At 46.8% G+C, this 25,831-nt stretch overlaps 1 protein-coding gene across 1 annotated transcript in view; it reads left to right on the top strand.

Annotated features, from left to right (window-relative positions):
• Positions 1–25,831, top strand: part of ATAD3A (ATPase family AAA domain containing 3A) — a 168,499-nt gene that overhangs the window by 83,459 nt on the left and 59,209 nt on the right. Inside the window, exons 14-15 of the mRNA XM_082273194.1 lie at positions 5,607–5,774; positions 22,806–22,914. Coding sequence (XP_082129320.1) covers positions 5,607–5,774; positions 22,806–22,914 — 277 coding nt within the window. The remainder of the gene's footprint in view (positions 1–5,606; positions 5,775–22,805; positions 22,915–25,831) is intronic.

Here is a 25,831-nt window from a genome sequence, read left to right as displayed (position 1 = left end):
TGTGATGTCATTCTCTAACCAAGTACTGTCCTCACCCTCCAAGACCGGAACCGGCAATCCAGACAAAAGGCGCTCCAGCTCCGCCAGGTCATACGCAGGCAGGGGTGAATAGGTATCAGCATAATAATCCATAAAGACCCGGGAGATTTCCCCCGGATCCCTAACCAGCTCCCCAGTACTAGACGTAATACATGGAACACTTACCGAAGTCCTCTGGTCCGCCCCCAAAAAAGCCAGCAGCTTTTTGTCTCCCTTCTCAAAAAGTGACTCCGCTCTATGTTTAAGGTTGGCATGCGCAAAGTCAGTATCTAACAAGGCCAGATGCCTCCTGGCCTCCTCCAGGGCTGCATAGGCTGCCGGTCCCGGAGTAGCCGAGTATTCCTCCTCCAACCCACGGACCTCCAGCAGAACAGCCTCTCTAGCAGCATTAGCCTCCCTGCGGGACGCCTTAATTGCAGAGATGTAATGGCCCCGCATGACCGCTTTAAAAGCATCCCACAGGACCACCCCAGCCGTGGATGAGGCATTATCTTCCCAATACGCGGGCATATGGGGCTCCACCTGTTGCACCACCTTTTCCGTCTGCAGCCAGCCAGACGAGAGGCGCCACGCACCCCTACTCCCACCAAGCCCCACCCACATAGTCAGCAGCAGCGGATTATGATCAGAGAGACCGCCCGCCAAGTAAGTGGCATCCTGTACCAATGGAAGACAAGACTCATTAGCAAAAGCCAGATCTATCCTGGACGCCGTTCTGTGCACCCCAGACCAGCAGGAGTAGCCCCGCACCCCAGGGTTTTTCCAGCGCCACAACTCCATAAGCTGAGCCGCGGAGGACCAGGATACGAGTTCGGGGGCCGACAGCCTACCCGGGTTAGAGGAGTCCAGTCCGCCATCCAGAACAGCATTGAAATCCCCCGCCAATATAAGGGGAAGGTGCATATAAGGGGCCAAGGTCACCAGGAGATCTACCAGAACTTGAGAGTGAAACGGGGGAGGCAAGTAAACACTCACCAGTACCACCTGTCAGTGAAATATTTCCAGGAGAACAATGACATATCTTCCGCCACGATCCGTAATTACCTTTTGCAGGGTGCATTCTTACCAAGCAAGATAGACACTCCACGGGCATACGTGGAGTACGTGGCGTTAAAGGTCCTCTGAATTCAAGGTCTCTTCAAGGCAAGCACCCTGCTCCTATCCCAATGCGTCTCCTGGAGGAGGATAACATGAGGTTGAACAGTTTTAATATACCGAAATACTGCTGTGCGTTTCACCTTATTATTAAGACCTCGCACATTCCAGGACATAATCTTAAGTAACTCAGCCATAGAACAGCAGAGGGGTAGACATTAGGAGGGAGCCGGAAGACCAAGCACAGCCCAAGGGCCAACCCGATCCCCCAACTCCATCCATACATCTAGCAACATATATACATAAGTAAAGCATACAGTGACCACTGGATGGAGCCTGGAGCCAAAAACAAAAACACCCCTGCTGTAATACCCAAAACCGAAAAAAGAAAAAACACGACAGGGTATCCAGCCTGATCCCAAAACCCAGCAAAAAATTTAAAGGCATGGCTGCAACATAGAACAGCAGCCGGCAGTACCTGCGTCCCCAAAAGGCAGCCCTAAAAAGAGGCCGTCAGTTCGTCAGTCCCAAAAAAGGGAAAGGAGAAAAAACAAAATCAAAAAGCGTCGAAAACAAAAAAAGTGAAAAGGCAAAAAAGTGTGTCAAACTCAAAAAAGAACAAGTTTAACGACGTGCAGTAAACAGAGCTCCGATGAGCTGTAGGCCACTCCACAGCCCCAGGGACAGAAGCAGAGGATCCAATCCAGGGCAGTCAAGGGAACTCCAGGGCAGGGTCGTAGATGCAGGAACGATAAAGGCCCCCCCTGTAGCAATTGAAGAGCCAGACAGTTGTTAGGCAGGAGCACCAAGTAGGGGGCACAGCAGGACAGATCACCAGAAACCCCAGTCAATCCGAACGAGCAGGTTCATGAGAAAAGATTAAATGGATTCCAACCAGTCCGCAGCCTCCCCAGCGGAGTTGAAGAAGAGGACGGATCCCTTATAATCCACACGCAGGCGGCTCGGGTACATCATGCCATATTTCAGGCCTTTGGCCCTCAGGAGTTTACGCACTTCATTAAAGGACCTGTGTTTTTTCTGCGTCTCCACTGAGAAATCAGGAAACATTATCTGGCTGTTTTCAAACTGCAGCTCCCCCTGCCTCCGGGCTTCGGATAGAATACGGTCCCTGTCACAGAAGTTCAAAAAACGGACCAGAAAAGGGCGCGGGGGAGCCCCGGGCGGGCGAGGCCCAGTGGGAACCCTATGGGCCCTCTCCACCACATATGTTGGGGGAGGGGGAGGCAGATGAAGCAGATCACAAAAAAACTTTTCAGCAAACAGTGTAGAGTTTGATCCCTCAGCCTTCTCCGGTAATCTCACCACCCTGATATTGTTGCGACGCTGCCGATTCTCTGCATCCTCCATTTTGTCTGCCATAGCATTCACCTAGGCCTGCACAGCAATAAGTTGCGCTGAATGAGAAGCAGTGACATCCTCCACCTCAGAAATGCGACTTTCAGTCTCAGTCAGGCGCCCCCTTATCTTGTCTAAATCATGCCGGATCAGGGTACATTCAGAGGCCAGATTGTCAATCCGGAGCATTAAGGCAGTTTTACAGCCATCTATAGCAGCCAGGATGGGAGCTGTAATATCCCCTCCACCAGGTGACTCCCCAGGCTGTCCAGCGGTTCCCAGCAACGACCCCGCGGTACCTGAATCCTTAGACTGATCCAGAGGAGGGTTCCCAGCCCCCGCCAACATCTTTCCTGACTTGGAGGAGGCTCGGGTGCCTGTGGCTGCCGATGGAGAAGATGAGGCCTGCACTGGCAAGATGGCGGCGGCCGCCATCGCGCCTCGCGGCGGGACCGATCGTTGAGGCCGCGGGGTCGGTATCGAAACCCCGGATTTTTTCCCCGGCATTCGTGCCCCACCTGTGCCCGATGCGGAGGAGGGCAAAACCGCCGTGATCCGAGGCGCAGGGGCCGCGGATGGAGCCGGATGAGATCAGGATGAAGAGTGGTACAGAAGGCTTAAATGAGCTTCATGTAAGTATGCCCAAGGCACCCGCCCCATTCTTTCCACCCTACCTTTCTAAATTCAACCAAATTCTAGAAGCTTCATGGAGTCTGGATGGGAGTGGGATCTATAGGTTAAAGCAGGAACTGACATTTCCAAGAAAAACTGTAGATCATATTTACAGCTAAATTCTAGGCAGATATAAAATACATTCTAATGTAGCTATGTATTAATAAATTAATAATACATTGCTTCTTTATGACTGGCAGTTTCAGTATTTTAAATTTGCCACCTAAAACCCCTTGTACAGAAGCACTCAGATTGGGGAAGAGGAGGCAGCACTGGGAGCCAGTAACATTCACGTTTTTATATAAATTGCGTTTAAAATAGGTTTAGTGTTTTAGGGGGGAGGGGTTTTCAGAAAGCTACATTTTTTTTGGTATTTTTGAATAACTGGAATTTAAAATAACTGAGAAACTGAAGAACGGAAAACCAATCTTTTACCAGCAAAAAATATTAAGGTTACTTTTTTTTGGTTTAAATGTGTGTTTTATTCTAGAAAGCATCAGCCAATAAGATGTTTTCCAGTTGTCCCTCCCATTGGTTGTCTTGTTACTTTTGAATTTATTGAGGACCCTGTGCTTTTTTAACCGGAGAAAGAAAACCGTAAATTCAGGAGGGATGATATAAGAGAGGCCCTGTGGAGAGATTGACTCAGCAGCAAAGTTTAGCATTATTTATTACTGCGTCTGAGTCAAGAACAGTGTAGTGCAGCGCTTCAAACAACACTATAAAAAATCATGTATATGTATACAGGTGCATCTCAAAAAACTAGAATATCATCAAAAAGTTAATTTATTTCAGTAATTCAATTCAAAAAGGGAAACTCGTATATATGCGATACAGATTGATATATTTCAAGCATTTCTTTTTTTTAATTTTAAAAAAAATGATGGCTTACAGCTAGTAAAAACCCAAAATTCAGTATTTCAGAAAGTTAGAATATTACATAAGACCAATTAAAAAAAACAAAGGGTTTTTAATACAAAAATGTTAGATTATTGAAAAGTATGTCCATGTACAGTATAGTATTCACTATGCCAACACTTTATTTAGGCTCCTTTTTGCATAAATTACTGCATCAATGCGACATGGCATGGAGGCGATCAGCCTGTGGCACTGCTGAAGGGTTATGGAAGACCAGGTTGCTTTGATAGCGGCTTTCAGCTTATCAGCATTGTTGGGTCTGGTGTCTCTAATCTTCCTCTTGACATTGACCCACAGTTTCTTTATGGGGTTTAGGTCAAGCGAGTTTGCTGGCCAATCAAGCACAGTGATGCCATGATCATTAAAGTAGATATTAGTAGTTTTGGCAGTGTGGGCAGGTTCCAAGTCCTGCTGGAAAATGAAATCAGCATCTCCATAAATCTGGTCAGCAGACGGAAGCATGAACTGCTCTAGAATTTACTGGTAGAGGGCTGCTCTGACTTTGGACTAAATAAAACACAATGGAACAGCAGATGACTCAAATCATCACTGACTGTGGAAAGTTCACACTGGACCTCATGCAACGTGGATTCTGTGCTTCTCCTTTCTTCCTCCCGACTCTGGGACCTTGATTTCCAAATGAAATGCAAAATTTTCCACAGTCCTTGATGGTCACGTCATGCTGCCGCATCTGGTTCCTGGAGCGCCAGCCATTTTGTTGTGTTTGGCCACTTTATTGCTTTATCAACGTGAAATTTTTTTTATGCTTTTAATAAGAATAAATACACTACACTATTACACGATTTTCGGGCTCTGTGTGGTGAGCTATTCCCTGCACAGGAGGAGCTGCTGGGGTGTGTCTGATCACTATTAAATTGTATAACTTGCAGAGGGACCAAAAGAAAACTGTAAGTTTAGATGCAATTCTAATTAAGTTCTGCAGCCCATGCTTTACTTTATTGGGAGGCCATATTTCTACTTTCAGGTGTGCATAATTATTAGGCAGCTTTATTACCGCAGATAAAATGGGTCAGAAAAGTCTAATTGTAAAACTGCAACCTAGCAGGATGGTCCAGATTCCAGAAGTACAAGGTGTAAAAGTGCTCAGAGACATGGCTAAGGTAAAGAAGGTTGAAAAATGACCCTACTGAATAAGATGCACAATCTGAGGTGTCAGGATTGTACAGGTGAAATGAGAATGACTCCTTCCACCAAGCTGCTTTTTTTTTTTTTTCTTTTTGTGTGTCCCTACTCGTTTAAATGGCAGCATAACCCCAACTTGTATATGTTTGGTCCTCAGACAACAACTTTGTCTCTCAATAAACTCAGGGCAAAGAATATTACTGTAAGTAAAATTCTATTTTCCCCTGAGAAAGACAAAACTCCCCTTTCGTTTGTTAAACTTCCAGGTTCGTAAAAATACAATTTTGGATTGACTGAGTGCATTGTACAGTATTTGTTCAATAGTAACATTCGTCCTTAGATTACAATTTGAATACTAAGTAAAGCTGTGTTTGCTCTTCCAGGTTTATGTTGGTACTGGCCAGTAATCAGCCAGAACAGTTTGATTGGGCCATTAATGATCGAATAGATGAGATTGTCAACTTCGACCTTCCTGGACTTGACGAGAGGGAGCGCCTGGTCCGACTTTACTTTGATAAATATGTTTTAAAACCGGCAAGCGAGGGCAAGCAGTAAGTGTGGACAGATATATTTTGAATATTTAAAAAATATATATATATATATTACTCAGTACTGTGAAAATGATTTAGGCAGGTTTGAAATTACGAAAGGTTTCAGAAATATAAGTGGGTAATACTTTATTTTTATCAATTTGCAAAATGAGTAAAAAGAGAAAATAAAAGAAGTAAATGAATAGAAGAGAAATCCAAATCAAATCAATATTTGGTGTGACCACCCTTTTTACCTTCAAAACGACATCAGTTCTTCTAGGTAAACTTACACACAGGTTTTGAAGGAACTCAGCAAGTAGGTTGTTCCAAACATCTTCTGCGGATGTAGGCTGCCTCAAATCCATCTGTCTCTGCATGTAATCCCAGTCAGACTGGATGATAATGAGATCAGGGCTCACCTCCAGCACACCTTGTTGTTCTTTATGCTGTAAATAGTTCTTATGATATTGGCTGTATGTTTGGGGTCATTGTTCTGCTGCAGAATAAATTTTGGGCCAATCACATGCCTCCCTGATGGTATTGTGCAATGGATAAGTATCTGCCAGTATTTTTCAGCATTGAGGACACCATTGATCCTGATCACATCTCCAACTCCATTTGCAGAAAAGCAGCCCCAAACTCGCAAGAAACCCCCGCCATGCTTCACTGTTGCGTACAGACATTAATTATTGTACAGCTTTCCAGGCCTTTGGAGAACAAACTGCCTCCTGCTACATGTAGCTGGGTCATCATTCCAAAGCACCTGCTGACATTTTCCCCATTTTCTATGTATTCATGCATAGTTGAGTTGCTTCACCTTGTTTCCACATCTTCCATGAAGACACCTTCTGTGCAGACTTCTCCGGACAGTACCTGGGTCCCACTGGTTTCCGCTAGTTCTGTGCTGATGGCACTGCTGGAAATCCTTAGAATTTCCCTGGCCGACCACTGCATCTATGGTCCCCAGTGTTGCCCGTTTCTTTGTTCTTCAAAAGAGCTTAAACCGCACATCTTAAAACCCCAGTATGCTTTTAATTCTTCCTGGGAGAGACCTTGCTGATGCACTATAGCTACCTTGTGTCTTGTTGCTGTGCTCAGTCTTGCCATGGTGTATGACCTGTGACATGAAATGGTCTTTCATATCCTCACCTTAGTAGCAGAGTTTGGCTGTTCCTAACCTAGTTTTAAGCCTCCTACACACGTGTTTGTTTCATTTAATGATAATTGATGATCATTAGCACCTGCTTGGTATAATTGGTTAATCATACACCTGACTCTAATCCTACAAAATCCCTGACTTTGTGCATTAGTGCAGACATGATGCTGGTTTGAAGCCAAAGGGTAGTCACACCAAATATTGATATGGATTTAGATTTTTCTTCTGTTCGTTCACTTTGCATTTATATTTATATACATACAGTATCTCACAAAAGTAAGTATACACCCCTCACATTTTTGTAAATATTTTATTATCTTTTCATGTGACAACACTGAAGAAATGACATTTTGTTACAATGTAAAGTAGTGAGTGTCCAGCTTGTATAACAGTGTAAATCCATCAAGCCATAGCTTTATCCCTTCTTCATCCATCCAGCCTTTTTCATTCACATGTACAAAAACTCCAACAGGGAACTGATTTTCAGCATTGTTTTTTTTACTTTTAAAAATAATCATTGGTCTTAGTTTGGCACCATCAGCTGTACATGCTGGTACCACTGTAAAACTGGACTTCTCATGTCCTGTTGTTTTAATTTAACACTTTTTTTGTACCTTTTGAATTACCCATTCTTATTTCTAACCATATCGAAATTCATATGAGTTTCATCCATATTTCCGATAGTACCGAACGCATAGCTGTGTTCCTTGTGCTGTTTTATTACATATCGATGGAGTTACTTACTTTGCCGTCTGAGATCTGCAGGTCATTTTTGTGCAATTTGGTCTTGCCTCAGTACTAGATTGTCTTTCAAAGAACCTAGTATACCAGGATACATTGGCTTTAAATCCTTTGCTGTGATCTGGGTTAGATTTGGCCCACTAAAGTACAAACATATTTAGGTTTTGTGTTGCTACATATCCATTTTGACAGTGCTCATGCACCATGTTTGCTACATGATTTTTGAGTTCTGGCCATTGTGGGGTGCCTCTTCCTAATGCACACTTAATCCTTTGCATACTCTTTAATGCATCTTAATTTGCTTTCCAGTCTCGGACCATCCTTTCTGTTACTCCATATTGTCTTGCAGCAGCACAATTATTATGTTCCTTTGCTAAGTTTACAACCTTAAGTTTGAAACTTGCTTCATATTTAATTCTCGCTGGCGGAGCCATGATGGGGTCTTGTCTAGCAGCCGTTTTGTTTACACCCACTAATCTGTCAGCTCGCTGGATGTATGGTAATACTTTATGTACCGTAGCTTTGGCTACATACAGTATACCGTGCTGAGCCAAACACGGCGAGCAATATATTATATTAAAGAAAAATACAAAGCCAGCTCGGAGTCAGAGGTTGAAACATCAGCCCGTCTCTCTGATTCCGCCAATCTGAGCAGGCTTTGTATTCATTTATAGAATACATCGCTCACCTTGATTCTCAGCACTGTATACTTATGTAGCTGAAGTACATACAGTATTACCGCACATCCAGCGGGCTGACAGATTAGGGACGTTCGTTTTGGGCCAGCTTGGCCCAAACAAACTATAGAAAGTAGTTCTCTTTAGGTTCACATGCCCCGATTTTTGGGGGATGTTTTTAAGGTTAAAAAGTCGTCTTATACATTGGCTTAGACGGTATAACATTGCTGCTCTTATTGTCCCTGTAGTGCACCCTGCCGTCTTTTGTCTTACCTGGATACTTTTCATTTAGAGGAAAAAAAAAAGGTTTCCGGACCCAGTGGACACAAGGCTAGGGACCCTCTTTAAGGCTCTATGCAGTTGGCTGTTGCTTCAATGGAAGTTTCCCTGACCCTTGCTGCTAAGCACATGGCCTGAGACTCTAGCTCCATCTTTTGTTATTTAAAAAGTTTTTATATTAGACATCAAGCGTTACATACATTATCCAAACAGTATATCATCCGGTCCAAGTATAGAATGATGACCGGTATACATCCTGTCATCATTCTATACTTGGACTGGATCATGTACTGTACCCCCCCCCCCCCCTCTAGCAGCAGATCAGTAGAGTCCACTCATCACCTTAGCTCCATCTTAATGGATCCCTCCACTCCTCAACTAGGTTATTTACCTGTGGCCTTACACTACTGTGTGAACATCTTGGCAGATAGGCTTCACCAGATCTTCAGGATGCGCCTCTACGACTATATGTGCGGGATTCTTTAGCTTGGGTACTTATCAGCAGAACTCCCATGCAAGAAATGACTCGAGCATCAGCCCTTTGAGGGAGAATGCCTACTTGGTGCCTCTAAAAAGTACAACAGGGAAATCACAGGGGGTACATACTCTCCTCCATTAGAAAAAAAGGCTTGCATTTCTACAGGTAGACCACCTACTCCTGAGACTAGGAAAAGTTTTGTTTGTCCCCCTTAGATCTGGAACAAACTTTCACTGGAAGTTGTGGTCCCCCAAGCCAGGAAGTCTGTCTCCGCCCTCTTTTCAGTGATGGGCTGCCCCCTATTTGATGTAGTGGAGGGATATCTTCCAGCCTTCTAGTACCAGGAAATCGCAAATGTTTAGGTCCAGAGTGTTACTTCCCTGGCTAAATATTGGAAATTTGCAATCTGTGTTTCCTTCCTGCTTCATACTCTCAATGTGATCTTGCTGCTGTCCAGCAGCTCCTTCTGCGGTATCAGTAGTGCTTCAATATCACACGAACTCTTTCAGGGTTCTGCTTGACCTTTCTCACAGTTCTCAGGCCAAATTAAGGAGTTTTTCCCATTCTGGATCCAAAAGTTCATAGCGTATTCCTGTGGGTTCAAATTTTCTGCGTGGAATTTGCCAGGTCGATCATTGCTCTCCTCCTTCCATCCGGGATGCTTACTTTTTGCTGTGGGCGATCAGGGGTAGAAATTTCTCTTTTTGTTCATTGACGGGGACAGCTTCTGATCTTCTTAACCATTGGGTTATACTGCCCCCTACAGGAGTAGGACACTAGGCAGACAAAAAGTCTGGCTATGCCTATGGGTATGTCCAGGGGGTGTACTACCTCTTTGTGCTATAGGTACTCCGTTTTTTTTTCTGCCTAGTCAGGAGAAAGGACCTAGTTGCCAAGGTCTTACCTTGTCTTCCTGTTGGCAGTGCATCTTGGACATGTGCAGACTGCTGCCTCTTATAAATGGATTGCATCATCACTTGCCTGCTGCCTGGATGTCCGACATTGATGATGCTGCACACCTGACTATATCGCCTGATGGGTTGCAATCTTTGCGTTTGTGCTCCAAGGTGCATCTATGCTAGCAGTCTTCTGTTCTTTGTTCCTCCATGTATGACCTGGCTTGGCTGACGACTCAGTTTGTCTCTAGGTTCTGGCGTGCCTTTTTCTCCTAGTTGTATATTCGACTCTTCTTCTCCTCGGCCTACCATCCGCAGTCCAATGGTGCAGCTGAGCATTCCAACCAAGCTCTGGGGCAATTTTTCCATTGCTATATCTCTGACCATCAGGACAATTTGGTTCATCTGCTACCCTGGGCGGAGTTTGCCACGAACTCTATCATCAACTCGTCTTCTGGATTGTCTCTATTCATGACCAATTATGGGTTCTAATCTGCAGTGTTGCCCGAGTCGTTCTCGCCACAGGACATCCCGGCTGAGAAAGATCATCTTTGTTCTTTCCCTTCCTCTTGGGTGCAGATTCAAGAGTCTTTACGGGTCTCTGCCCAGCGTCAGAAGCTCCAGGCAGACCGGAGAGGTTTATCTGCTCTTTCGTACCAGTTTGGGGAGAAGGTGTGGTTGTTGACCCGTAATTTCAACCTCAGGGTGCCCACTCCAAAACTGACACCCGTTTTTGTTGGGCCTTTTCACATCCTCCGTAAGGTGAACCCGGTGGCCTATGCCTTTGATCTTCCCCCCGGCATGCATATCTCTAATGTCTTTCATGTATCACTTTTGAAGCCACTTGTTTGCAATCGCTGTACTTCACTTCCTCTCCCTTGTCCCTTTCCTGTGGGCAATCATGAGGAGTATGAGGTAAGCAGCATCTTGGATTATTGTCTGTTCCGAGGTCAGGTTCAATACCTGGTGCACTGGAAGGTTTTATGGTCCTGAGGAGAGCTCCTGGGTTCCCTCCGCTGATGTTCATGCTCCCGCGCTTGCTCACTTTCCTCAGAAACCGTTTTTTGCTCCACGGAGGAGGGGCCATTGAGGGGAGGGTACTGTCATGGTCTTACCTTGCCCTCCTGTTGGCAGCCATCTTGGACATGTGCAGACTGCTGCCTCTTATAAACTGATTGCTCCATCACTTGCCTGCGGCCTAGGTGTTGCACATTGATGATGCTGCACACCTGACTATATCACCTGATGGGTTGCAATCCTTGCCCTTGCGTTTTGTGCTCCAAGGTGCATCTCTGCTAGCAGTCTTCTGTTCTCCGTGTTCCTCCTTGTATGACCTGGCTTGGTTGACGACCCTCCTGGCTTTCGACCCCCGCATCGGCAGACGACCTGCTTCTGGACTCGACCCCCGGCTTGGATAACTACTCGCTTTTGGACTTGATCCCGGGTTGTTCCTGCTCTCACTTCCTCACTCTTGCTGTGCGTTTATTGTTCTTTGCTTCAATAAACTGCTTTAGTTTACCTGCATCCCTGTGTGGTCTGATTTCCTGGTACCCTGACACTAGTTCCTTGCTGGGATCTCTGGTCCTGGCAATTTTTTCTTTTTAGATAGAATTTTTTTTCTGCTGGATTTTTTCCTGTGAGATCAACTGCCGGACTGGGCGAGGGGCTGGAAAATCTTGATCCAGTAGTCATCCCAGTCTGGCCAGCAAACGTGCGTGCAGACCACAGCTCCATGCTAGGTCGGCCATGACATAGCCCCACCGGACGGGGGCTGGCCTACGAGTTAAACGCCTCACGAGGTCACTCCTCCTGACCGATAGCCCCCATTTTGATGGAGAGGGGGTTCTGTCTGGAGCCGTGCCTGCCTGTTTTCTGGTGTATGGTAATTACCTGCCCCTCCCCCTTTCCTCCTGGAGGGTTTTGGAGTGGACATGGGCCCCTCCATGGGGCGGTCAAATCTCTCGGTTCCCCTCCTTCCAGTTAGGCACCTCCCTTATTGGTCTGGTGGTCCCTTTTGGGCCATCTCGTCCCACATCCGTCCACCCCCCAATCTCCACTGACGCTGGGGCTTTGGGGTGGTCCGGTCCACTGCCTAGGGTGGGGGCAGGGTGCTGTGCTGTTGATGGGGGCGGGGGGGTGCGCCCCTGTCGATCGGCTGTGGGGGAGGGGCTGTACCTGATGGTCAAAAAAAGCCAAAGAGTTTCCTGTCGCAACTTACCAACCAAATTAAACTAACAGTATGCGTTCAAAACAAGGGTTTAGTTGCACACATTTGCAAATACATGCGTAAGCTGCGGGCCACGGCAAGGCACCCTAATATCTGCAGACCCTAACTCCTACCAAACCTTAAATAGTCTTCACAGTGCGACAGCACATGTATTCTGATGGAGGACCGGTGACTGGAGGGAGCCCACCCCTCCTTAAAGGCGCAGGGTCACACTAAACACCCAGCACATTGCACAATGGCAGCAAAGGCCAGTGCTTTGCCTGACCAATATAACAGTACAAAAAATGGCCACTTCCCCCACCTACAACTGGTCTTAACAGCAAGGAGCACTGGAAGGGCAAACGCATGTCAAAAAAAGGCAAGGAGTTTCCAGTCACAACTTACCAACCAGCCTGCGAGCCCCCCTCCACTGACACTGGGGCTGTGGGGAGGTCTGGTCTATCGCCTAGGGTGGGGGCAGGGTGCTGTGTTTTCGATAGGGGCAGTGCGGTGCGCTGCTGGTGATCAGCTTTGGGGGAGGGGCTGTACCTGATGGTCCCTGTGAGCTATCTCGCCCCTGTCCGTCCGCCCCCCCTCCCCCCATTCACTGATGCTGGGGCTGTGGGATGGTCCGGTCCACCGCCTACGGTGGGGGCAGGGTGCTGGCGATTGGGGGGCAGGTGCCACCGGCGATCGGCTGTGGGGGAGAGGCTGTACCTAATGGGGACTCCTACCTGGCCCCCCTTCCTGCCTGGGCCGTTTTTCTGAGGCCTAGGAGGGTTGTAGTGCTGCGCGGGGCTGCTATTTTCTTGTAGCCTGTGTGCTTAATGCACAGCAACCATGTTTGTGTAGTCCGGCAGACATTTTTCGGTGGTTTGCCATTTAAAATTCGCAGTGGCTATGACAGTGGAGCCCTCTGGACTGGGATTTCGGTGGTGGGAGCCTCTGCTCATTCCCTGGTGCTGACTGCTGGATCTTTTCATTTCCTGATTGCTGTTCAGTGCAGATTCTCCTGATGGCTGCGGTGCCTGGTTTCTGCTAGGTGGTGAGTCTGGTGGGGTCCTCTCGCTCTCTGAGGATCGATTGGTGCTCTGTGGCTGGCAACCTGGGTGGGCTGCTAGAGCGGTGGGGATTGTCCCTTGGCAGTGTTTTACACTTTTTTGAGGGGTCCCCCTGGTGACTCATGGAGTCTTTGGTGCACATCTTCCCACCTGGTCCCCTCTCTGAGGCCGCAGGGACTCCGGGTCCCATCCATCCATCGATGCACTGACTGGAGTCCTTGCTGTCCAGGGTGGAGGTGGCTTTTGGGCGACGGGCTAGCAAAAAGCGCCCCCCCGCCTTCCCCTGCGTCATCTGTCTCATCAGATCCTGAATCTGATTTGGCCCCTGCGGACATGGGTCACCATGCTTCGTCTGCCACCACGTGCCCTGACTCTTCAGAGTGAGGAGGATTCCTCCACTTCTGCAACTGCGTACGAAAAGACGCTGGTTGACGCACTGATTGTAGCTGTGCGTGCAACCTTAAAAATGGAGGATGAAGCTGCGGCGGAGGCACAGGTTCCCTTTGGCATTCACAAGCCATCCAGAGCGGAAAAGGTGTTCCCTTTTCCCTCCTATTTTGACAGAATTGTCACTAAAATAGTGGGGACGACCAAAGCATCCCCTTGAGGTCTCTAAGCGATTTTGGTAGGTGATACCCCCTATGAGGAGTCCCTTAAGAAGCGGACTGTTCCACTGGTGGTGGACCCTCCGGTTTCCAGATTAAACAAGGCAACCATGATTCCAATTGACGAGTCCCCGGCCTTTAAGGACTTGGCTGACAGGAAGTCTGTGGGCCAAAATATGTACACCCTGGCTGGTTCAGCACTGAGGCCGATATTAACTATTGCCCTGTTGTCGCAGACTCTGAGGGAATGGGCTAGGCTTTTGCGCCATGACCTGGAGGGGGAGTAACTTACCCCTGCCTTTGCTGAGCTGGCGAACCAGCTGGTCCAGGGGCTGCAGTTTAACTGTGATGCCTCTTTGGATGCTGCTCCCCTAGTGGCTTGGCTCTCTGTTTTGGCAGTGGTCCTTCGGCGTGTCTTTTGGCCCAAATTCTGTTCTGCGGACAAGACTTCAAAAAATGCCTTGACTGATCTTCCCTTTCAAGGAGATCACCTGTTTGATGCTACCCTGGATGACCTCGTTAAAGGTCTCAGAGGGAAGAGTACCTTTCTTCCGCAGGCTACTAAGGGCAAGGACCCTTGTCGTAGACGTTGGCCCCCTCCTCGGCTCATAGGTTTTTTCGTCCCTCAGGGTCAACTGACAAGCAATCAAGGCCCTTTGGGGCCTCCTCTGGAGGATCCAAGCAAACTTGGTCTGGCAAATCAAGAACGGGCTTCCCCAGACCCGCGGACAAGGCCCCTTCAGTGGTGCGCCCTCACCCGTATCTGGGGTGGGAGGACGTCTTCGCTGGTTCCCGGACCCGTGGACTCCCCTGGTACGTCAGGTGGGTCCACGAGGTCATTCAGTCCGGCTACAAGATCAAGTTTCGTTCTTACCCTCTGGTAAGATTCTTTCTTCCAACGTGCGGCTGTCTCCGGTCCACTTAAAGGCTCTTTTCAAGACCTTTTTTTTTTTTTAAAGGGTGATGGTTCCGATTTCGGAACGTTTTCAGGGGTTTTACTCAAACCTTTCTACAGTCCACAGGAAGGAAGGCAATGTGCATCAAATTCTGCACCCCAAGGCGCTGAACTGCTTTGTGCAGGTGCAGACATTCAGAACTGAATGTGTTTGCATCGTGGTGGCTTCCCTGCATCAGGGGGAATTTTTCTTGCCTCCATTGACATCAAGGACGCTTACCTTTACATTCCAATATGTCGTCTCCAACGCTCCGCTTCACGCAGCCTCCACTTTGCCGTGGGAGAGGAGCATTATCAGTTTGTGGCGTTCACCTTTGGTCTCGCTTCTCCTCCCCGGGTCTTTACGAAAGTGTTGGCCACGGTGCTAGCATTGTTACGCCAATGGGGGATCGTGGTACTGGGCTACTTGGACTACCATCTCCTACTATTCTGGTGGAGAACCTGGAAATCCCCATACGAGCTTGAGGGTTTTTGGCTGCATTCTGAATTTTCAGAAATCTGCTCTGGTTCTGTCCACAAAGCTTGACTATCTGGGTCTGACTCTGGACTCGGCCATAGCCAGAGTGCTCCTTCCTTTGGACAAAACTGCAGGCTGTAATTCGTGTCCTGCTCTCCAGCAGATGGTAATCCCTCCGGACTTACATTTGGGTGCTGGGCCTGATGGTGTCTACCTTCGAGGCAGTTCCGTTTGCACAGTTCCATACGAGGTCCCAGCAAGGGAGATTCTGGCCGAATGGGACAAGAATCCGTAGTCTCTGGACAATCAGATCCGACGGAGTCCCTGATATGGTGGCTTTTTGCTTCGGCTGGGCAAATCCTTCCTCCCCTTGTACTGGACAGTGGTCACCACGGATGCCAGCCTGTCCTGGTTGGGGATGCGTCCTCGGCAAAATTTCTGCTTGGGGGGTCTGGACACTGGAAGGGTTTTGTGGCTCGGTCACGGGATCCTCTAGTGGACACCACGGATGCGCTGGTGGCCCTGTGGGAATCGGTATCGTCTGATTTATGCCTTCCCTCCTCTCAAGCTTCTGCCAAGACTTCTATGCAGGATGGAGGCAGAAGGGATTCTGTTCATTTTAGATTTTAGTGGCATCGCCGAGCTTGGTGCGGCTGGTTGCCGACATTCCCTGGAAGCTTCCTCTGAGAGGATCTGCTGTCCCAAGGAAAAATCTTCTATCCTGCTTTACAATCGCTGGCTTTGACGGCTTGGCTGTTGAACGCCAGGTACTGATGGATAGTCGGTGATTCCAACGCTGTTAAAAGCTATGGAATCTACTTTTAGGAAGCTCTACCATTGTACGTGGAAAAAGTACATTGCGTGGTGAGTCTCTTGGGGTTCATCTTCAATTGACCTTTCTTCAATTGGGGGGGAGGGGTTGAGCATAGACTTGCCTTGAGTACTATCAAGGGTCAAGTGTCGGCCTTAGCGGTCTTCTTTCAAAGGCCCTTGGCCACATACTCCTTGATGCATACTTCAGGGAGTTAGGCACTTGACCCCTCCAGTGCGGTATCTGTTGCCGCCTTGAGACCTTGAGAATTTGGTGCTCTGTCTTCCAGAAGCCTCCTTTTGAGAATCTCTTCGGGAGATTCCCCTGGTGACACTGTCCCAAAAGGTGCCCTTTTTGGGGGCTATCACCTCTGCGTGCATGGTGTTGGAATTGGCTGCGTTACCCTGTCGTTCACCTTAAACGGTGATAAGGTGGTTCTTCGCCCAACCACCCCCTCCGTCCGCCCCCCCGTCCGCCGTTCCTTCCACAGGTTGTCTCTGATTTTCATTTGAATAAAGACATTGTGTTGCCTTCCCTTTGTACCAGGTCAAAACATCTGAATGAATTTGCTTTGCATGTCTTGGATGTGGTCTGGGTGATTAGGGTGTACCTGACAGCTACGAGTCTTTTAGGAAATCAGATTCCCTATTTGTGCTTACGGATGGGCTTCAGAAATGGTTGTCTGCTTCCTCTCTGACCATTTTTCCAGATGGATCAGACAGACTGTGATTCTATTCCATCAAGGGTCCTTTCCCTGTCAAGGCGCACTCTACTCGGGCGCTCAGTGCCTCTTGGGCCTTACATCATCAGGCGTCAGTGACCAAGGTTTGCAAGGCGGCCACCTGGTAGTCTCGTCGTTGCAGTTCTATAAAGTGGATGTGTTGGCATCTGCAGATGCTTCCTTTGGCTGCAAGGTATTGCAGGCTGCTGTTTAGAGGACCCAGTCCTCTTTGAGGGTGTATTGTTTTTTTTTAAGGTGAGCTCCAGTTGTCCTGGTTGGCTATACAGTAGTTTGCCTTGGGAATTTCTTTTTTGCTGTTCCCACCCCTCATGTTTTTAAAAACTGCTTTGGGACATCCCAATGGTTAAGAAGATCAGGAGCTGTGTCCATCAATGAATGAAAGAGAAAATTTTGACTTATCGCAAAATCCATTTCTCTGATGTTCATTGATGGACACAGCACCCACCCCTCTGTGAAGTTGTAATTCTTCTGACACTGCTTGTAACAAAACTAAGTACCTATAGCCGAGAGAAAGAGTATACCCCTTGGGACTGCCCATTGGCGTAGCCAAACTTTTTTTCCCTAATCGTCTTTCAGGACAGGCACCTTTGAGAGAACCTGGCTCCTCCCATCTCAGGAAACACCACCCAAATCATCAAGATTCAAACCACCTGCCGGCTGGCTGCCTCAGTTCTGGTGTTTCCTCCAGCGGGGAGACACTGTCCAAGGAACCTTGGCTGAAGCAGCCAGGAGGCTGGAGCTAACAGAAGGAGTCAGGCTCTCTAAAAGGGGGCCGAAAGACAGAGACTGCGGGCGGAGAACATCCCACCTACCCGTCGGCCGAAAAACTTATCACCCCAGCCCTGCTCAGGGGAGCTTCCATACTGGGGGGGGCCTACTCTCCACGCTCAGGGAGAGCATTCGGTGGAGGTGCAAGCCGCCTCCTGCCCTGCAGCCGACTTGGAGCAGCTGGGTCAGATGACGGACGTCACTTCTGGTTGGGGCGGGCACTTCTGCCATCACCCATGACTTCCGGTTCCGGGTCATGTTAGGAGAGCGGGCCCGATGAAAATTCGCTGGTTCTACAGTCGCATGCTAGGGGACAGCAGGAAAGACTTTTCGGTGAGCCCCTCCAGGAAGCTGTCGGAGGCACAGGCCGCAGGGACTGCTCCTGGGGAAGCAGGTTCTGAAAAGAGGGTTCCCTTTTTCTGAAGAAAAGACGTCAAATTCCTTTTTAGGGAACCTTAAACCCAGCCATGGCCATTACAGTAGTTGCCCGTAATCTGGAACATTGGCTAACACAGATTTAGGCACACCTCAAGGCTGGCAGTGCGAAGGAAACAATCCTGTCTTCCTTCCCCATGCTTCTTCGTAGTGTGGCGTATATTGCGGACACATCGGTGGAATCGGTACACAGGTCCGCTAGGTCTTCAGCTTTAGCCAATTCAGCAAAAAGAGCTCTTTGGCTAAAGACTTGGCAGAGGGACAGTGGATCCAAGGCCAAGCTCTGTAGGATTCCTTTTTCGGGGGATCACCTGTTCGGTCCGGATTTGGAAATGACTTTTGGATCAAACCGCAGATCGAAAAAAAAAAAAATATATATATATATATATATATATATATATATATATATATATATATATATATATATATATATATATATGTACGTACGTACGTGTGTGTGTGTATGTGTATATATATATATATTCCCATCAAACAAGGACGTAGATTCTTGGTAGTCCCACCCTAAGATCAACACGGTAGCTTTGTGGTTAGCGCTCTGATCTATCAACAGTCAGGTCATGGGTTCAGATCCCACCTATGCTACCCATCACCTCTCTAAAGTTTCCATGGTGAATGGATATGTGTGTAGGTGAAAGCATATTTGCCGTCAGTGTGATACAATTTAAAACCTAAAGCCCTTAAATCTCTTGATTGTTTACATAAAATTCAGAATGGATTCAATCTTTTCAATAAGGGCTATCCCTCTGCGTTTCACCTCAAAGGAGAATTGAACCATTTGGCCAACTTCCCAAGTGGAAAAACCTTAAAAAGAGGGCGACTGGACTCTAAACCAAGAGGTCTTCAGGTGGATTACCCAGAAATGGGTTTGGAAATTCAAAGTCGCATCTCTTTTTTTCCCTGAACAGATGGGACGGGGCTCTAGAAATAGATGCCCTGGCACAAACTTGGTCTTTCCCCAAATGGTATGCCTTCCCCCCGCCGATAATACTACCGGCAGTTCTGAGAATTTCAGGAAGAAAAGACTATCTTGATCCTCATAAGCACCACACTGGCCCAGGAGACCGTGGTTCTTGATTCTGAAAAAACTGACAGTGGAACCTCCCTGGATTCTACCAGTTCGGGAGGACCTTCTCTATCAAGGCCCAGTTTTCTGTCCACGGGTGGAACGTTGGGACCTCGCAGCTTGGCTTCTGAGGAACAGTTGTTGAGAAACAAAGGATTTTCAGATCAGCTGTTGACAACTCTGCTTAAAGGCAAGAAAAAGGAAACGCAGATCATTTATCTTAAAATATGGAAGCATTTCAAATGCTGCTGTGCAAGAAGCACACCAAAATGTAGATAATCCAGTAACAGTACTGAAATTTCTACAAGACGGGGCAAATAAAGGGCACCCTGAAAAGCCAGGTTTCGGTCATGTGTGTCTTCTTGGAGATATAGTTGGCAAAGATCCCTAGGAGATTCGGTTCTTTGGGGCTTTAGGGTGGGGTTTTAGGCAGGCAGAGATCGGTGTACCAGTCTCCCATTTCTACAAATTGGTTTGAATCACATTAGAACAGATCATTCTTTCCTTCCTAAGATGGTCTTGAAGTTTCATAGAAACCAGGAAATCGTTCTACCTACTTTTTGTTTAATTCCTGTGAAGGAACAGGAAGTACATTTTCAAAAGTTGAATGTTAGAAGATGTGTTCTTCGATACATAGCTGGTACAAAGGAAGTTAGGAAATCTAATTCCCTTTTTGTCTTATTTGCTGGTGCTAATAGAGGTACTAAAGCATCTAGACGTTCTATAGCCAGATGGCTTAGGCTAGCCAGTAGCCAGGCCTATACTTCTTCCGGGAGGGAGGCCCCTATAGGAATAGAACTATGGTGGCTTCCCAGGCGGAAAGAGCTGGTGCTCCCCCAGAGCAGATCTGTCGGGCAGCAACCTGGTTCAGTTATACAACCTTTACCAAGCATTACAGACTGGACCTACTGTCCGCTAAGGATCAGGCCTGTTGGCCGGAAGGTCCTTCAAGCGGTAGTCCCACCCTAAAGGTAATTACTCGATTATCCTCTCAAAGGTGCCTGTCCTGAAAGACGATTAGGGTAAAATAAAGTTACTTACTGGTAATGTCTTTTCCAGTAGTCTTTCAGGACAGCACCATTACACACCCGAAGAGAAGATCTGAACATAAGAGGATCAGAGGAGAGAGGTTGGTATGATTTATACTTGTGTCTCCCCAGTGGCCGGAGGTACTCTTTAAGAACTGAGGCAGCCAGCCGGCAGGTGGTTTTAAATCTTGATGATTTGGGTGGTGTTTCCTGAGTTTGGAGGAGCCAGGTTCTCTCAAAGGTGCCTGTCCTGAAAGACTACTGGAAAAGACGTTACCAGTAAGTAAATTTTTTTTTTTTTTGCCTAGTGTCCTACTCCTGTAGGGGGCAGCATAACCCAATAGTTAAGACGATCAGGAGCTGTGTCCGTCAATGAACATCCGAGAAATGGATTTTACGGTAAGTCAAAAATCCCATGTTTTGTCCTTCCCCTGGGTTTTCACCAAGGTGATTGTCCTGGTCCTAGCTTAATTCTTGGGATACATGTTGGGTTAGCTGGATTATCTCTTGCTAAAGAATCAGTTTTTCTTATCCCAGTCAGCCAAGTCTAACAGACAATACAGATCCTTGACCTTTGGAAGCCCTCACTGGACCTGACTTGCCGAATAGAGTATATGAGCCTGACACTGGATTCTTTTCTGTCCAGGATCTTCCTGACTCAGGACAAACCTTAGTTCTACCACTCTGTCACTAGCCCATCTGTCTTAGGGTTGACCCTTGATTCACGCCTGCATGAAGGATCTTGTCTGATGGTAGATTCCTTTAGGCAGTGTTGTATGCCCAGTTTCACTCCAGATCAATACAATGTAACATTCTGTCCATGGACCTCCCCATGCATCTGACCTACAAAGCCAGACTCTTATTGGCATGATTGATCTCGAACCAACACTGATGTTAGGGGAAACCCTTTCCTCGAACACATACGAAGTTCCTATTATGGATGCCAGACTATGGGGCTAGGGAGGAGTCCTGAGCCGCAGTCTCTGTAAAGTGGAAACTTGGCTTCCCATTAACATCCTGGAACTCGGTTGTACCTTCAACTCTGGACCTCTCAATTGGGGGAAGTCATCTGATGGGAATCTAGTTGCAGAGTGCACTGCATTGACAATGGCATACAACACCATCTAGGAGGCACTAGAAGTAATGCGGCTCAAAGGGAAACTAACACGGTCCTCTTATACACAAAGACTGTATGGTCCTGCCCTGTCTGCTATCCACATCCTTGGTGAGTCTGGTGACTCGGCTGTATCCATTCCACCTGATCTACTCCTTATATGCCTCGCCAACCCCTCCCTTGTCTGCTTTGCAGAATCAAGATGGAGGGCATACCCCAGATTTTTATTACACCAAATCGGCCCAGGAGGACATGGTACTTAAACATACTCTGACTTCTGGCAGAATCTCCATGGCCCCTTCTGCATTATCTTCTGTCCCAGGGACCATTACACCATTTTCCTTTTTGGTGTCCTTAATATTATGGCAGGTCCAAAGGGGCAGTGGTCTATTCAAATTGATCACCACTACTCCACGCATACCTGTCCTCCCTCAATTCGGTCTAGATTATCGTCACGGTTGTGCCATATTTTCTCCACTTGTGGATGACCATGTTTACTGTGTTTCATAGTATATCTAATGCCTTGGAAATATTGGGTACCCTTCTCTTGACTGATACATTCCAACAATGAGATCCCTTTGATGCTCTGCAAGCACCAGAAGATCAAAGTTTTGGAGTCCCACCACTGCCCTGTCCTGAATCCAATAGGATTTGGAGCGCTTTTGCAAGGAAGAGTTGGCAGAGCATTCCAAGGCAGGATGTGCCATGCTTGTATAGAAAGATAGTTCTACAAAGTATTGACTCAGGCTGAATACAAATGAACGCCACAGTTTTCAGATATTTGTAAAAAATGTTGAAAACAAATTTTGTCAAGGTGGAGGGACGTCCAAATCAGAAAAAGAATGGCTTTACCAGAAGTTGATTAAAGCTTTAGAATGGCCCAGCCAGAGCCTGGACCTGAATCCAGTTGAAAATCCGTGGGGTGATCTGAAGAGGGCTTGGCACAGGAGATGCCCTCGCAATCTGACCGATTTTGGGTCGCTTTTGCAAGTAAAAGTGGGAAAAGATTCTCAATGCTAGATGTGCCAAGCTGATATACCCCAAAAGACTGAAAAATAAAAACATTTTTCAACAAAGTATTAATTTAAGGTTGTGCATAATAATGGAACCACATTATTGAAGGTTGTTTGTTTTTATATTTTCCCCCCTATAAAAATTTCAGTTTATTTAACTGAATTGCATGGATTAGAAGTCATATTAAAAATGGAAAAAGTGATTTATCTTGGTTGATTATTATTTAATTTTTTTTTCTACATCTAAAAAAACATGGCATTTTTACAGGGATGTATAGACTATATACAGTATATCTCCACTGTACACTCAAGTGAAACTGTGGTGTCTTAATAAGCTGTGTAAACAAAGATCTCTTTCATGTTTGTGCAATAGCTTTTCAGTTCTCTCGCAACATACAGATCTGTACCTTCAGGCCTCAGAGCCATTGTCCTGTGCCACGTACAGTTCCCTCGTGGAGAAAAGTGCTCAATTAGCTATATTTTGACAGTGCATTAGATCACCCCTTGGCTTTTCTAACAATCTGCTTTAACGTTCTTTTTCTGTAGACGTTTGAAAGTTGCCCAATTTGACTATGGAAAGAAATGTACGGAGCTGGCAAAAATAACCGAAGGCATGTCTGGTCGTGAGATCTCTAAATTGGGTGTCGCTTGGCAGGTAAGTGACTAAAGTAACTTTTTGGGCTGGATTTGGCAAAGCTAAGGTATGACTTATCATAGAACTACAAGCCGCAGATTTCAATAATGGCTCATGTGGAGGAGTCAATTAGACAGGGAGAAGACTATAATGTGCAAGGAGGAAGGGGGCTGTGCTAGGGAATAGACTCTTCTGGAGTAGTCCTTTTTTCTAGCAAGTTCAAAGGTACTTGAATAAATAAAGATGTTATGGAAAGAACACTTTGTATAAGCATTTACAGTCATGTGAAGAGGTACATCCTATAAAAGTTGCTTACTTTTACAATATGTTCAAACAAACATTTACATTTTCAATCAAATAGTACCTACAGATAAAGGTGATATACTTGACAAAAAACAAACAAAATTTGCCTTTTCAGTAATTTAACACATATTAATAGATGTAATCGCTGATTGTGGAAAAAGAAAGTGCACCCTCAGAAACTGGCATTGCCCCCTTATCAGAAATTTGTGACCACTAGTTCATAAAAGATTCCTTCAGTTGCAAGTTTATGGATTTCTTTGCATGATCTGCCTGTTAATCTTTTTTTGATTGTTGATGTATACACTTGAAACCAACTGTTGCAAGAGTTTATCCTCAAATTAAATTTTGGGGCTCTTGGAGACTTCTATTAACATTAAAAGTTGAGCTCTTGGGCTGAGTTTGCTGGGCCAGCCAGTAAAAGACAAATTAGCAGTAATTTGAAATCTACACCATTGAGAAGTTGTTTTCCTTATAGTGCAATGATTGATTTAAATAAAAAAAATTGGAGATATCTTTAATTTTCTCACCAAATTCTTAGTAAATCACATCTTTCATGGGCATCCTCAACCTTTGCTAAAGCGCTATTGCTTAGCAAGGATCATCACACACATCAGTAGCAAAGCGAACACCATACCCTAGATGTCTGACAATTAAATAAGACCGGTTCCATCTCTTTCCACTCCAGCCACTCCTTGATCCACTGCCTCCAGTGATAGCAAGCCAGGGATTTTCTCTCCAAACTTGTCACTATTTAAAAAAAAAAAAAAACACTGGCTGCTTCATTCATTCAGAGTTCTGTGAAAGGGAGAACTACAACTCCTGAGAGCCTTTGCGGCTGACCGCTTGTAGTTCTCATTTCTGTTGACCGCTCTAGGTTAGTTCATTGTCTGTCTCTTCCTGTCTGTGTGTGTAACTGCCTGTTCGTATGAGGTACGAGCAAACAGATAAACTTGACAGTCTGCAGGAACAATGCTTTCCAGGCTCCTAGTAAAAAATAAAATAAGAAATGCACATTTCTCTATCGTTCATCGACAGACCCAGCTCCATCTATTCAGAGACCATAGGGTTATGCTCCTCGCACTAGGAATAGGCACTAGGCAGGAAAAAAGTTTAATTACGACTATGGGGCTGTCCCTGCAGGCATAACCCCACACACTCTGCTACCAACAAGCACTTTGTTTCTGCATGGTTTAAGGAATAGGACCTAGCTCCATGCTGAGACTTCGGTCTTAGCTTTTAATGGGAATGTTTTATTAGATGTGATTTTTTTTTTTATTTTCACTAGTTAGTTCCTGAGGACCAAGATCCTGAGGAACTAAAGCAACAGCTGGCTGCGGTTTCGCACTGGATAATCTAGATCCTTAAGGTCTCCCAGCCTGGCCAACGAGCAGGTTATAGTCCAGAACTAGGCCTCGTCCACTCGAAAGGCTCGTCCCCATCCGTCGAGGCACTGTCGTGGCAAGTCCTCGCTGGGATGCAAACGACCTGGAATGCCCTGAGTCGCAGATTTCCCCCTGGCTGACAGCACCCCCATCCTGGGTGAGAGGTGCTCTGTTTCAGAGTGGTGCCCACTTGGTTTTGTGGTATGGTGAGTAGATTGTCCCCCAAAACGCCTCTGGCGGTCGCAGGGTGGACGTGGGCCCCCTTCCTGGAATAGTCAAACCCATGGGCTCCCTCGGTTCCCCTGGCTTCTCAGGGCACTGGGCCTGTATACCCCTCAGCATTCCTCTACCCCTAGCAGTTTTTACCTTGGGGGGCGGTAATATTTCGGCCGTTGTGGCACTTAATTGGTGGGAGTGGCTTGTCCTGATGGGGGTCCCTGTTTAGGGACCTTCCGATGCCTACTGTTCTAGGACCCCTGTTGGGGGTCCTGGAGAACCGCATGGCGTGCCGTGGGGCCGCCATTTTGTTGTGGATCATGTTTTCTGTTCCTATTGAAATACATGGGCAGCCATTTTTTATTCCCCAATCTGAATGCATTGAGCGGCCATTTTCCTGAGCTACACTAGCTGGACAGGTGTGCGGCATGGCTTTCTAATTATAGAGGCAGAGTTTGTTCTTCCTTTTCCTGTGCAGTCAGTGTCACTTTTGTTTTGCATAGCACATGCTGACAGTCTCCTGAGTGGTCTGGTAACGTTTTGTTGGGGTTTTCCTGTGGTTTTTCCTCATCCACTCCGCTATTCGCTATATTAGTCAGGGATTGAGAGCCCGCAGTAACAGCGGTGGGATCGCGTTTTTGGCGGTCTTAAAAGGATACTGCTCAAATTTTTAAATCGGTGTAACATGAAGTCCCAGGATAAAATTTCACCTGCGGACCCCCTGGGAGCAACTGCACAACCTTTTGGGTCACAGTCCCAGCCTGATATCTTGCCATTATTTGCCTTTGCAAAATCTGATGTCTAAGGTAGATTTTGTCACTTCCAGTGTTGCCAGCCGCAAACACCCACTGCCTTCGCCTACATCAGCAGGGTCCTTGGACTCTGAGGCAGATTTGGCCACGATGTAGCCCACCCTGAGGGGTCGGTGTCTTAGTATTCTGATGGTTGAGAGGACCTGTCATCAGCCGCCATGCTGGAACTCGCATTGGTGGAAGCCCTGATGGCTTCTTTGTGGGAAGCTTTAAAATTGGCTGATG

Source organism: Pelophylax lessonae (assembly GCF_965119305.1).
Source record: "Pelophylax lessonae genome assembly, chromosome: 12".
Classification (NCBI taxonomy): Eukaryota; Metazoa; Chordata; class Amphibia; order Anura; family Ranidae; genus Pelophylax; species Pelophylax lessonae.
Note: the sequence above shows the minus strand (reverse complement) of the source record. Positions and strands in the feature narration are given on the sequence as shown.